This window comes from Bemisia tabaci, chromosome 5, assembly GCF_918797505.1.
Source record: "Bemisia tabaci chromosome 5, PGI_BMITA_v3".
Taxonomy (NCBI): domain Eukaryota; kingdom Metazoa; phylum Arthropoda; class Insecta; order Hemiptera; family Aleyrodidae; genus Bemisia; species Bemisia tabaci.
The window spans coordinates 29,606,477-29,619,747 of NC_092797.1; the positions used below are offsets into that span (position 1 = coordinate 29,606,477).

The window sequence follows — 13,271 nt, forward strand, 5'->3', positions numbered from 1 at the left end:
GGCGCTATCCGTTTCATCACGCTGAGCGTAATTACCGCACTGTGTTTGATGCAATGCGTGAAGTATTCGTGCTGTCTTGCAGGCGCTAATATGTGTTACATGCCAATTGCCGATCGCCGCGCCGAGGGCTTCTCCTTTTCATCTCAAGTCCTCGTTATCATTTCTCTTTAAGTCGCACCGTTCCAGGCCAAATTGCATGTTTGATCTCTCTCTTAACTCGACTTATTGAAGGCGCTGTCTCTTCTATCACTAATAAGAGACGACAAAATCAAAAATTACTATACTCTCAGGAAATGAGAGATTTTGTCGCCTTTTCTCGTTTGTAATTTAGTTCTTGTAAATCCGATTTTTTTTTCTTTTTATTACCTACATTTTAAAAAATTGCAAATTTTTGCCGCCCCTTAGATCTGCCGCCATGGGCCACGGCCCATGTGGCCACCCCCGTAATCCGGCCCTGCCCCTTAAAAACGGATCCTTTTGACATCGCATAAGAATGGTAATGGGTACGAATAAATGTACGATTTCAAAGAAAAATGATCGATTGATGCTACGTTATTCCACTTTTTTGACGCAGATAGCAGATCGAAACCACTCCAGAAACTTGCTGCAACCCTCGGATCGCCAGATTGGGTGTTTTCCGCACCACGAAAAAGAGGTAAGTAGGGGTTGTTCGCTATTGCCAATTAATTGTGGTAGTACACCCCCCCCCCCCCAATAAATTAGGTTACTAACCCAAATATTGAGTACTACCACAATCAATTGGAAAACCCCACCTTCTCGGATGAATCAGAGTCGTGCTACAATAAATTATAGGGGATAACCCCTGACACTTTTTTCCCAGTGACCCCTGCTTGATTCCAAGGATCCCTCCCTAGAGCCTATCAAGTGTGACCAGGGTGTCTACTAAAACAAGCTGGCCAAAAATCAGTACCTTTACAGTGCTTTTTCAGTACATGCCTAAGAAATTCAGTACCTCCTCCACAGGAAAATTCAGTACTTTTTCAGTGCCTACTTCCAATTGACGAAAATCGAAAAATTCCAAAAATTTTAATTTCTCGCCAAAGTTGCGACAAAAATGACGAAAAATGAAACAAAAATTCCGGACCTCCTGCGGAATTTCTGCATTTTTCCAGTACTTTCAGACCGCCCTTAAAAAATCAGTACTATTTCCGGACTTGTTGACACCCTGGTGACCCATCGAGACACGTAAATGGAAGAATTTTACGGAATCTCATCGGGAAAAAGCGATAATGGAGGCAAGATCGGGCTCGGGTTTATTTTTAACGCGAGCCAAGATCGTGCGTAGCGGCACTTGGCGCTTCCTGTTTGCAGCCGCATTGCACACGGGATCAAGTGGTCTCGTCGGGGTTATTTATAAGCCACTTCCGCCACGGTCGCCGCCGACAGAGACGGAGGCTCCTCCAGCAGGAAATCCGAGGGACACCGAAGCGTATTTCGGGAGAAATTCGATCAACCGACCCACGGCCCACGCGGCTAAATAAGCCCAAGTCTTTCACCCTCCGCTCCGATCCGATCGAGTCCACAAAAATAATCCACCCCGGGCGGATGTCAGACCGCAAATTGACGAGAGGTTGATGAAAAAAATACACTCCAAAGGAGCCTGACTAGGTGGGCGATAAGCGTTTCGGATGCTGCGGGGAGTAAAGCGCTTGGAGTTGAGACATGTCAAGCGGATTTCAGCCCATCCGCCGACCAAGCTCCGATTTTAACGCTGGCTCTGTAAATTCAGAAAGAAGCTACCTCATGTGAAGGACGGGATTATGGAGGGGTGCAAATAGTTCTTGAGTGCCACTTCCATTTTCAAAGCGATTTTCCTCCAAAATATAAAGAAAATGCCTGTTTTATAGCTCTGTGCTAGCAGGGTGTTTACTAAAACAGGGTGGTCAAAAATAAGTACTTTTACAGTATATTTTCAGCACATTCTCAAGAAATTCAGTACCTCCTCCAACAGAGAAATTCTGTACTTTTTCAGTACCTCCGTTTGACGAAATTCGAAAAAGTTTGAAATGGCGACAAAAATGACAAAAAATTAAAACAATTCCGGACCTTTTTGCGGAATTTCCGCACTTTATCAGTGCTTCCGGACCGCCCTTAAAAAATAAGTACTATTTCCGGACTTGTAGACACCCTGGGAGCCTCATTCCCTATTTCCTTATTTTCCAAAACTGCTCGTTTTGTTGAGCATCATCGGGTTTTGGGAGAAATACAAGAGGGGAAAAACCGAGCTTAGTTCGAAAACAGAGAGTTGCGTCATTCGTCGAATACTTTTTCTGGCGATATCTTGAACATAAAATGTGATGTAATAACTCATGTTCTCGCTGATAAGATGTGATCAGCACACGTGGAAATAAAAACACGTGTGACGGATACATTTTAATACAATTCTACTGTGCCCTTTCTAAGCTACCGCGTGTTTTCGGAAAAGCGTGAAAAAACAGGGCACGGGGCTTTTAGGCGAAGTTCTCTAAATCTCTCCGGGAAAAGTTCCATTCATTTTCAGTGACGAAAAAGAAGTAAAGCGATTGATGCGAAGTTTTCAAACATCACTCGATTAGGACATCACGGCAATGGCATTCTTACGGATACATCACAAAAAACAGCTAAAAGTATGTGTCGACAGGATACCGCATTTTTTTCATTTCTTTCTCAGAGGATTCAATTTTTCCATACGAACTACAAAACATAAAAAATAATCATTGGAAGTACGTCATATTAGCAGCTTAGACTTAGAGCAAGAGAGTCGTAACCGAGATGTTCTGCAAAATCGGTTAAATTGCATTTAAGATGTCCATAGAATAGGCTTTTGATCTGAGAAAAATTCGGTACCTGGTGATAATTATCGCAAGACAAGAAAGGCAGATTTTTAATTTTAAGGGTTTCATTAAAAATTGTCCTCCCTCCCACACTTTTAAGATTCTTTCCACATTTTCAAGCGCAATCCCGAGCGCGAAAAACTGCGTATGGTTTGGGTCAACCTTTAACCACCCTCGAAGAACCAAAAGATCGCTCATCATCAGAACGATCATTTCGATTATCATTTTCGATTGGGATCTCCTTGAAAAGAGGAGCTTCGCAACCGATTTCGGCCTGACGTCAGGCTTGTCTTGAACTCCCCACAGCCCCCTCCCCCTCCATCGTAATGTGTGAGACATGCAGGGTGTCTACTAAAACAGGCTGGTCAAAAATCAGTACTTTTACAGTACTTTTTAGTTCATTCCCGAGAAATTCAGTACCTCCTCAACGGAAAGACTCAGTACTTTTTCAGTGCCTCCGCACGGAGAAAAGAACCTCGTGCGTAGGACCTGAAGTTTAGGTCATATGGATCTCCGAAGTTTTCAGATAGAGCATCTGAACACTTTAGGTCTAGCTGTCGAGGTTCGGATCCCACATCTGAAACTTCAGTTCTTACATCTGAAGTACTTCAGATGTGAGAACCGAAGTTTTTCGGATGTGAGAACCGAAGTTTTCAGATGTGAAGACCGAACTACTGCAGATGTAAGAACTGACGTTTCAGATGTGTGATCCGAACCTCGACAGTTAGACCTAAAGTGTTCAGATGCTCAATCTGAAAACTTCAGAGATCCATATGACCTAAACTTCGGGTCCCACGCACGAAGTTTTTTTCTCCGTACATTTAACGAAATTCGAAAAATTTCAAAAATTTGAATTTCTCTCCTAAATTGCGACAAAAATGAAAAATTCCGGACCTCCTGACGGAATTTCCGTTCTTTCTCAGTACTTCCGAACCGCCCTGAAAAAATCAGTACTATTTCCAGACTTTCCGGACCTGCAGACACCCTGAATACCCGTTAGCTCCCTAGGTGCCTGGCGTGACTATAAGAGTGACGTTGACTTAATTTGATAAGAGGTGCTGGAGGAAAACTCACCTTGCAGACAAACGACTGCTGGGTCCGGATGTTATAGCACGTATGAAGGGAGCTGCCGACTCTTTGCTCGAGGATCATGTACTTCTCGCCGACGACGTAGGGCTGGGGCGTGGGGCTGGCCGCCGGGTCCGAGCAGACGGAGGAGGGGCGCGGGCCGAGGGCGCACTTGTGCTGGGCGTCGCAGGCCTTGGCGCAGTCCTCGGCGTCGCGGTCGCGGTCGTCGCAAGGGGCCACCGCCGACGCCGCCATCGACGCCACCGGCTCCCCCCCTCCCACCGCCGAGCCGCCTTCCTTCTCCCAGTCCGCCACCGTCTGCTGGATGTCCTGCACGAGCGTCAGCCACTTGACGCTCCCCCCTTGCCCGCCCGATTCCGACACTTCCATTGCACTTATTCCAACCACTAACACACACTAACACATCCGCACACGAAGCCGCCGGAGACCTGAAACACAAAAAAAGCAAACCGAATTACTTTCACGAGTCTTGTCGTCAATCAACAGCCGGGCCATTTTTGAAATCGATAGACAAAGCTATAGACAAAGAAGACAAAAGGTATAAACGGAGGGACCCGATTGGTGGAAGCGGGTGGTTGCAATGGACAAGAGGTAAGTAATAGACTAACTAACGGCAACCGACAAGAGATCCTTTAGTTAGTCCATCATTTTCCCCCTCAGTCTGTAAGAACCACCAGTTTCGACCGACGGGATCGCTCCCGTACTTCCTCTGTCTTCTTTGTCTATAGCTGTGTCTGTAAATTTCAATAATCAGCCCGCAGGTGCAATAATTACGTGAAGGAAAAGATTTGAATGCAAGCTATCCGGGCATGACGTCTTGACGTCATCTCCCGCGTATTTTTTTGGTAATGTTATTCACGAAATCTTCTCCCTGTATTCAATTCGACCAATGAGAAAAACCGATGAGCAAAACTGACCCGTTGAGATTCAGATTACAAAAAGAAAAGAGCAAAACTGACCCGTTAAGATTAAGATTGCAAAAAGAAACAACAAGTAGTAGTAAAATAATTTTATTTTAAAGCGGTGCTTTAGCATCTAAGGCCATTTACACCTCTAAAGAAGGCAGTAACAGTAATAAATTTACATGGAAATATCAGTAAAAATACAAAAGGGTTGAGGGGAAGGTTAAATTTTGAGATTAGTGGAGCGCATAAATTCAAAAAGTTTTACAGGATGAGTATTCAGAAGTAAATTTTTAAGAGAGGGTAAGAGGCAGGGAAAAAAACGTTTTCGGATATCTTCATAAAGTGGGCAACTTATAAGAACGCGATCTACCGTTAAGGGGGAATTTGGACAAGAAGTGCAAGCAGGACGGTTTGATTGAGCGTAAAATAAAAATAAGAACGCTGGAATAAAGATCATGCTCGGAGATCGACATCCATGTGATTGCCTCAGAGCCTGGAGCTAGCGTTACGATAGATTCATAGAACATGGCCTACTCATCCGCAGTGGTAAGCTGATGACAGACTTGTTTGAAAAGTGAAAGAAGATGTTACAAGAAATGTTTACACGCTGTGGCGAATGGCTATTGTGCTTTTCAAAAGATCTCACCCATGACGCATGGCAATGATGCCGACGCGAGAACCGTGACCAAGTCAAAAACAAAAGGGAGGCAGCAAGAGGGAATCATTGGCATTGATTTTTTTTCCATCTTCCTACGGATTAAAGAGGGATTTCGAACTGCGAGAATTTTGTTGTGGTACACACCACACTGGTTTTTTAACGTGTGTGAAGATTTCCTGAAGAAATTAATTCCTTCAGGAAATCTTCACCGAAAAAAAAGAGGTGCTGTAGTAACATCCTGGATGTTAAAAACATGAGCGAAAACTCTTGGATATTGTTATTACCACTCTGGCTGTTAAAGTAACATCCTAGGATGTTACTTTACTACATCCTAGGATATAAAGTAACATCCTAGGATGTAAAGTAACATCCTAGGATGTTACTTTTACATCCTATCATGCTACGTTAACTGCTAGAGTGTTAATAGGAACATCCAAGAGTTGTCGCACGGGTTTTAACAACCGTAACATCCGGGATGTTACTACGGCATCTTTTTTTTCGGTGTTGATATTTATCAAGAGAGGGTGAGTCGAAATGACAGACTGAAAGCCACACCCTCAGGAGAACATTCAAATTCAACGTGCATGGGTACAAAATTTTATGAAAGCTCTGCCAGTCGTTCAGCAATTGATAATTTCAGAGACAGCACGGCCTTTTACAGCGAGCAATGTACTTAGGAGGCAAAAGTAACATTTCACCGATCAAAATCGTTTCCTGCCTGCTGTTTCAGATCTGACGAACGATCCCTTCACTAAGGAGTCCTTTCAGTGGATCAAATCGTCAAAATTTTCCCAAACGCAATGTGTTTGTAATTTTTTTTATTTAAAAAAAAGAAGAAAAAACCGAAAGTCTCAAAAGTCGATACCCAGTTTTAACGCTTCGCTCACACAACGCGTATCTCGAAAGTTACGGGGTAAAAGCATCGGGAAAGGGAATAGCTGGAGAGGCGTAAAGTCCCTTTATACTGATGAGAGTCAAGACATCACCCCTTCATGGAGTCACAAACGGGAATAAAGATTACACAAATTAAACGTTTTTCGTAATCTTTGATCGACCCATTCTCAAATTCCTTTCTCCGTTCCTTCTCTCATTCCGTTTGTTTCTTATCGAACCCGTAATTCCTCGGTCCATTCCAGATTATAATCTTTGCAATCGGAAAAATGTAATCTTTATTCCCGTTTGTGACACCGTGGAGGCCTAAAATACAGGAACCAATCAGAAATGGATTCACATTGTCTTGACTCTCAGTATAAAGGGACTCTAGAGAGGCGACTGAAGCGCTGAACTTACTTCAAATCAAAATCGTCCGATCCAAGATGTGAATGCGCGTTACAGCGACGGACGCGGAAGCAACAATGAAACAGATCAAAGAGGACCAACACGCAACACCCCGGAAAATTCAGAAACTCTGCCTTATTCCCAAAATCGATCCGACGGAACCGATCCGATGATTCGAACCAAAGATAAACGTTGCACTATCGATGGTCAGAAAAACCAGGCAGATAATAGTTCAAACGATAGGCGCGCGATACGATTGCGGGAAGAAAAAAGGAAAAGAAAATCAAGAGCGATTCACTTTTTGTGAGTCGAACGATTATCTAACATGAGACCATGTCCGAGGGAAACTTCCAACAGCGGAGTGTTCACTGCGCGGCTTTGTCTATCGAAGATATCACACGGTCGCGGTTGGAGAGGAGATATAAAGCCCTTTCCACACGTTGCAAGTTTTGCTGCAAGTGAGCCGAAAGTGGGAGTCATCACTCATCGATGATCGTGAAATTTGCGGGCGGGACGCAAATTTCACGATCATCGATGAGTGATGACTCCCACTTTCGGCTCACTTGCAGCAAAACTTGCAACGTGTGGAAAGGGCTTGAGACTGGTGGTTTTGATACCGTGTCGACAATGCGATGATGCTCGAGCGGCTGGTCAGGCTCCGTGCACGTAAGCGCGCTGATAATGGCCACCGCACCGAGTGATAACTTCGGAATTCGGGAAGTCGCAGGTCACTTGCTTCCGCTTCCAATTTTGTAACTGAACAATGATTCGGGTGAGTAAATGGAGAGGGAAAATTTTGAACGTGGGAACGTGCATGGTCAGTATTTTGCGGGAAGCGCCGATACAGATAGGGCATGAGTCAAAAATGAGAAACTGTTCAATGGCGTTGCCCAATATTTGCTAATATTTTCCCATTTCATTGTATGATTCAGATGTTTTCGTTTGGATGAATCAGAGGATCAGAACCACCAATGTACCAGAATACGCTATTTAAACTTCACGCAAAAAAAGGGCGTGGAATTAGTACGAGGGCAGATATTCTTTTCTTTTAAAGACCATAAATATTCTTAACTATTCGCAAGGTGACATTGATTATCACATAAGGTAGATAACAATAGTCTTAGTTTTATCCTTTGAACAAGCTCTCACAGGCTGGCAGTTTAACTTGGGACAGTGGCCATGGCTGGATTTACCTACTTGCCGCCAATGGGCCGCCTGTATTTTGCCGCCCTCTTCTCATTCATTTTGAAACATCAATAAAAACCATAAAGTGAACATGCCGGAGGGAGAAGGGTGCATAAGACGCGTTCACTCGTGTTGGACACATTTTTTGCGTGAGCCCTGTCAACACTACAAGCAAAAGTTCACGGAACTTCGCGCGAAAGTTCAGTTCCGTAAACCTATCTCTGTGGGGACAAGGTCTTTCATTTGTAAGATATGAACTAAAAAATTAAGAAAGAACAAACATAAATGTGGTTTATTAATTTTAACTTCCGCAGCCGTGCCGCGCTGACCACACTGTGTTTGGCGCAATGCGTGAAGTATTCATGTAGTCTTGTAGGCACTGTGCGTTTCATGCCGCGCCGCGCCGACCGCTGTTGACCGTGCTGTGTTTGACGCAATGCGTGAAGTATTCATGCAGTCTCGTAGGCGCTAATATGTGTTACATGCCGACCGCCGCGCCGAGGGCTTCTCCTTTTCATCTCAAGTCCTCGTCATCATCTCTCTTTGCGCCGCGCCGCTCCGGGCAAAATTACGTTTTTGGTTTCTCTTTTAACTCGACTAATTAAATGTGCGCAGTCTTTTGTAGGTATCACCGAAATATGACAGAATTAGAAGTTAATGAACTCTCAGGAAATGAGAGATTTTGTCACCTTTTCTTGTTTGTAATTTTTTTATGAATCCGATTTTTGGTTCCTGCATTAGAAAAATTGCAAAATTTGCAGCCATGGGCCGCGGCCCATGTGGCCACCCCTTAATCCGGCCCTGACAGTGGCGATCCACCCCCTTAATCCGGCCCTGACAGTGGCGATCCTTTCAAATTGGCAACACTGTTTTTTTCATTTAAATGTATGCATGTTAAACAATCGATTCTCGTGGAGCCAGCCTGTCTCACCCAGAATCGACATATTCAATGGATGTAAATGGAGAATAAACAGTGTTGCCAACTTGCAAGAATCGCCACTGGGTTTAACCTTGGAACACCCTGTATCATTGGCAAAGAGCCTCCGTTTACAGAATCGACTGAATGGATTTCGCACGAGCGTTACAAAGAGCGAAGCGGCGAGTGTACCTCGAAACTGATCTCGTAAGTGCGGACGCCCCGGCCCGGAGCGCGACATGCTTGGAACTTATGATGCCGGTGAGGGATGGACGAAACAATAGTTAGCCAACGGCCAATTATTGCTGGATACAGACGGCAGAGCTCGGGCCCGGTGAACACATTTTTTTACGCAACTCGCCCGGGATTGCCGCGGGTGACTTGGCAATCGCTGGGTATTGATCTCGCACCGATTGGGCGCCGACGCAATTCCAGATCTGCCTCCTGTCCAAACCGCGACGCAACGTCGCGTCCGTCGTTCGAATTCACCATTCCGCCAACGTTTTCGCACCATATCATTAGCGAAATCGAGCCACTACTAACAGACGCATGAAGACGACTCCCTCTCGTTTCCAACAACGTAAGGATTTACTCGGGGCCCGAATTTCGTTGGCAGGTTCGTTCGTTACGGTCGGCCACAAGTTCGATGATTTCTGTCGGCAAACCCCCAACTCAAAGGAAAAGGCCGGCCCCGAGTCAAAATACCAAGAGGCTCGTCCCCTGGTCACAATTATTAGAGGTTTACAGTGGCGTGGCGTGCTTTGCGATACATCGATTGATCTGCCATTCAAGCCTATGGAAAAGGATCGATAAACAGGGCGTTCGCAACGATCGCCTTAATAATCGATTCTTTGCCATAGCTTCAAATGGAGAAATATCGATAATCGATCATTCACGCCACGCCACGGGTTATGACCCCTCCTCCCTTCCCAGGTTACGCACCTCCAATGTAATCTTCGGCGCGCGTCGAGCAACACTGGACAGACGCCCCCTGCTCCCCCCCCCCCCCCCAACCCCCACAATACCTGGTGTTTGGAGAAGACTCAATGAAAACTTAATGACAATCCACATACATAGTGAGCCTCACATAATAAGAAACGCCGATGACCTTTGAGTGGGGGGGGGGGGGTGGTAAGAGTGTTAGAAGGGTTTGAAGGTTGTGGCAGGTGTATGACTATCTGTGACTGTGAGAATAGATATCAATGGTTCAGTGGTGGGGAGGATGATTCAGTACTCCATTCCCCTAGGAAAATTTGAAAAGAAGATCATATTTGGCTCAAGATAAAGGATTCACATGTGCCTGTTGTCATCTGCGTTTGGCACTTGCACTCCTCAAGTGACAGCAGAGAATGAAACATAGAAACACAGACGGACAACCAATCATATGTTGCGACTATTGTGAAAAGTGCTGTTTTAAGCTGATTTATTGTATTTATGTTGACTCTTTTCATGGTTCTTTTCACTTATTCTTTAAAAAAAAAGGGCAGTCAATGACAATACCACACAGTCATTGGCAAGAAGGATGAAGATCAATGACAGTTAGATTCTTAAATTTTCTCTGACACATTACCGATGTGTGCAAGAGGTTTTTTGCACAGTCAGTTGCGGATCTCATTCATTGTTTTGTCTTATACATTCAAAAACATTCCTTGAAACTATCGCTGGAGGACTCTCTCTGCTTCTGCAATTGTAAAAGGCATTCACAAGGAAAATTGACTGCCTCTCTGCTACCCTAGATAATGGTGCTTTCAAATCATCCTGCAGTTCAGCTAGAGTCCACACCAAATAACTATCCGCATTCATGAGGTGCGACAGCGGACCAGCTATCCTTTGTCTATGATTGAAAGTAGACACAATAATCAAGATAACAAATCCTCAGTTCAATCTTTTAAGTGCCTTAACTAACTAGGCATACATGGACTGGCGTTTAGACCATCGATGCCAATTTAAGCATTTATATTGCTAAACGGAGCAAGCTTTGGTCATCGATGACCCTACGTCAATGTCCCGTTGGTTGCATGTAACAACAGCTGAGCTGATGTTATGCTGGGTGGATCGTAAGCCACTTCACTTCATGGCAGTTTCAGGTTTGGAGGATATGGTACCTGCTAAGAGCTTCTCCAGAAGGAGGACACCAAACAAATGGTAAGAACAAGTTTAACCTCTAACATTAGAAGGAGCCATTCACATCCCAGATCATACTGACTAAACCAAAAGAGAGGTCCCATGCCAGGGGCCTCTCACAATTTCCTACCAAACTAAACTTATTGAGTTATTGACTCCAGTCATTTTCGGAAGAGAACAACCCATACAAAGGGATAGGCGGTTTCAGCAATAGGGAGCACGATGTGAACTGCAAAAAGTCAATACTTAGAGGCCTCCATTCATAAAAAGACCATCAAACACCGTTCTACATGGTAAGTTTACGTCTGAATTCGGCTCAAAATGCCGTCGGAAGCTAACTTTTAAGTAGGTAGCCGTAAAAGTAATGGCAGATATAAGTACCTTTTAGTTGAGGATCTTGAGTGGATATCGTCCAAGCTTTGGCCAGTTTTTGGACGTTGAGCGAAGTAATCCAACGCCTGGGACGATGAAAAGAACACAAGCACAATCAAACGACCGCGAACAACGAAACAAAAGAATTGAGTTAAATAAAAACAAGTATTGATAACAGATAATAAAGCACTGAATGTAAGGATGAAAGGCCAAAAATTGGTCCGGCGTCCACTCAAAAATCACTCCGCGCGCACGGCAACACACTACAGGGACATCGTCGCGGTCGAAACTCCCGTGAGTTCAAAACTAAACTGAACTCAAGCAGAAGCACGCAATCGATTCGGGCAAACGACGGTTACGGAGTTCGGTTACAAGGCTCGCTCAGAGCGCTACTAACGGCTGCGCTACACAACTATTGAACGGCGCTGTTGCCGCGGCTACAATACAAAACGTTACTTATTTTGGGGGTAGTGATAAGAGGGGAGAGGATTACTGCAGTGCTAAGGAAAAACGCCGTATGAACCTTCAGGCGTTTGCGAAATTTCCGCTTATAAAACATAAAAGTTCCTGGTAAACTTAAGAATATTTTTCTTCTAATTTTTTCAGATATTGTTGTTTGCAATTTCACCCCAAGTTCCTGAAAATTTCAAAGAAAAATATTCATAGCTTTCCTAAAAAATAAAAATTTCATAGAAGGACATTGGGCAACCCTCGAATGTTCATACGGCGTTCTTCCTTAGCACGGCAGATTAGCAGTAATCATGAAATATCTCCTATTCACCCTAGAGAGGTCGATTTTCAATTGTCATTGTGAATTTGAAACATTGCATTTTTCATTTTATTTTATGAGATCCATTTTCATGACATTTTGTTTTTATAAAACGATTTTTTATGGCATTTTCTTTTTTTCAGAATTTTTTCATGGTATTTTATTTATTTTTAAAATATATCCTAATGAGAATTACATGAGATTTTTAAATGGATGGTTTTACAAAATGTAAGAACTCCCAAAATTTATCATTTAAGAGAAAGTATAAAAAGAGGAGGCGGGCAGGCAAGGGGAGGGGGTTGAACATTCTGCCAGTCCATCAGCTAAATCCGATTTGAGACTAGATTTGGTAATCTTCGCCCGTTCTCGAACTACAAACTGCAACCCTGGGAGTGTCGTTCTAATTTTCTAAATCTTGAGTTGTGTGGAATTAGACCGCCGTAAATAACATGCACTCGCTAGAGGCAGGGGGGTCTGTGTTCGTGTTACGGGTGTGTTTCGAGAGGGAGGGGGGGTGTGCAAGGCTGCGATACATAACGCTAGGATAAGCGAGTTCCGGAAACATGTGAAAAATCGAAGAGAGGGGTCGATTGCTTATGCGATGTTTCAAAATGTCCATCGCCATTTTATTTTTTTACGTGAAATTGTTGGTATAATCTGTTTCAAAATTTTACAGAATTTTATCGGCAGCACGGAGAAAATTCAGTGAAATTTTCGGACAGCATCGTTGAACAATTTCTCTGTGAGAAAATAAAATAGCGGCGCAAATTTTTCACCATCGCACACTTCGGCCGGAAGGTGACTCCATGTCAAGAAAACAGCAAGTGTGCAGGTTTTTCAAAAAAGAAAAAAGGTATGAGTTGGCAACGTCGAATCAGAGATTTTAATCTGAACGGCCCCTCAATGTCTAGCGCCGGTGAAAAGCTCAAGCATACGACGGCAGTAATAAAATAGGTATTAATTGGCTCAATTTGGCAAAGGTGGCGCTGCCCCACGCCCGAACTCCGAACTATTGGTGTAACCGAGTTTGCCAATGAATGAAAATGAATTGCATTGTGATATTTTATTATTAGTCGCCTTTGCCAAACCTAATGATGAAACTTCATCATACCACGTCGGTCAAACCGGGTATTACACTTGG

General features: G+C 43.9%; 1 protein-coding gene across 2 annotated transcripts in view; it reads right to left on the bottom strand.

The window, feature by feature from the left end:
* LOC109037416 (tribbles homolog 2) overlaps positions 1 to 11,691 on the bottom strand; it is an 81,903-nt gene extending 70,212 nt beyond the window's left edge. The window contains exons 1-2 of one of the 2 annotated variants that reach the window (XM_019052075.2): positions 11,371 to 11,691; positions 3,909 to 4,351 (exon numbers count right to left, since the gene is read on the bottom strand). In XM_019052075.2, the coding sequence (XP_018907620.2) occupies positions 3,909 to 4,292 (384 nt within the window). In that variant the 5' untranslated portion in view covers positions 4,293 to 4,351; positions 11,371 to 11,691. Of the gene's footprint in view, positions 1 to 3,908; positions 4,352 to 6,776; positions 6,860 to 11,370 lie in introns of those variants that run through there. The other variant, XM_072300518.1, reaches the window with a different exon arrangement.
* Between the last annotated feature and the right edge of the window lie 1,580 nt (positions 11,692 to 13,271).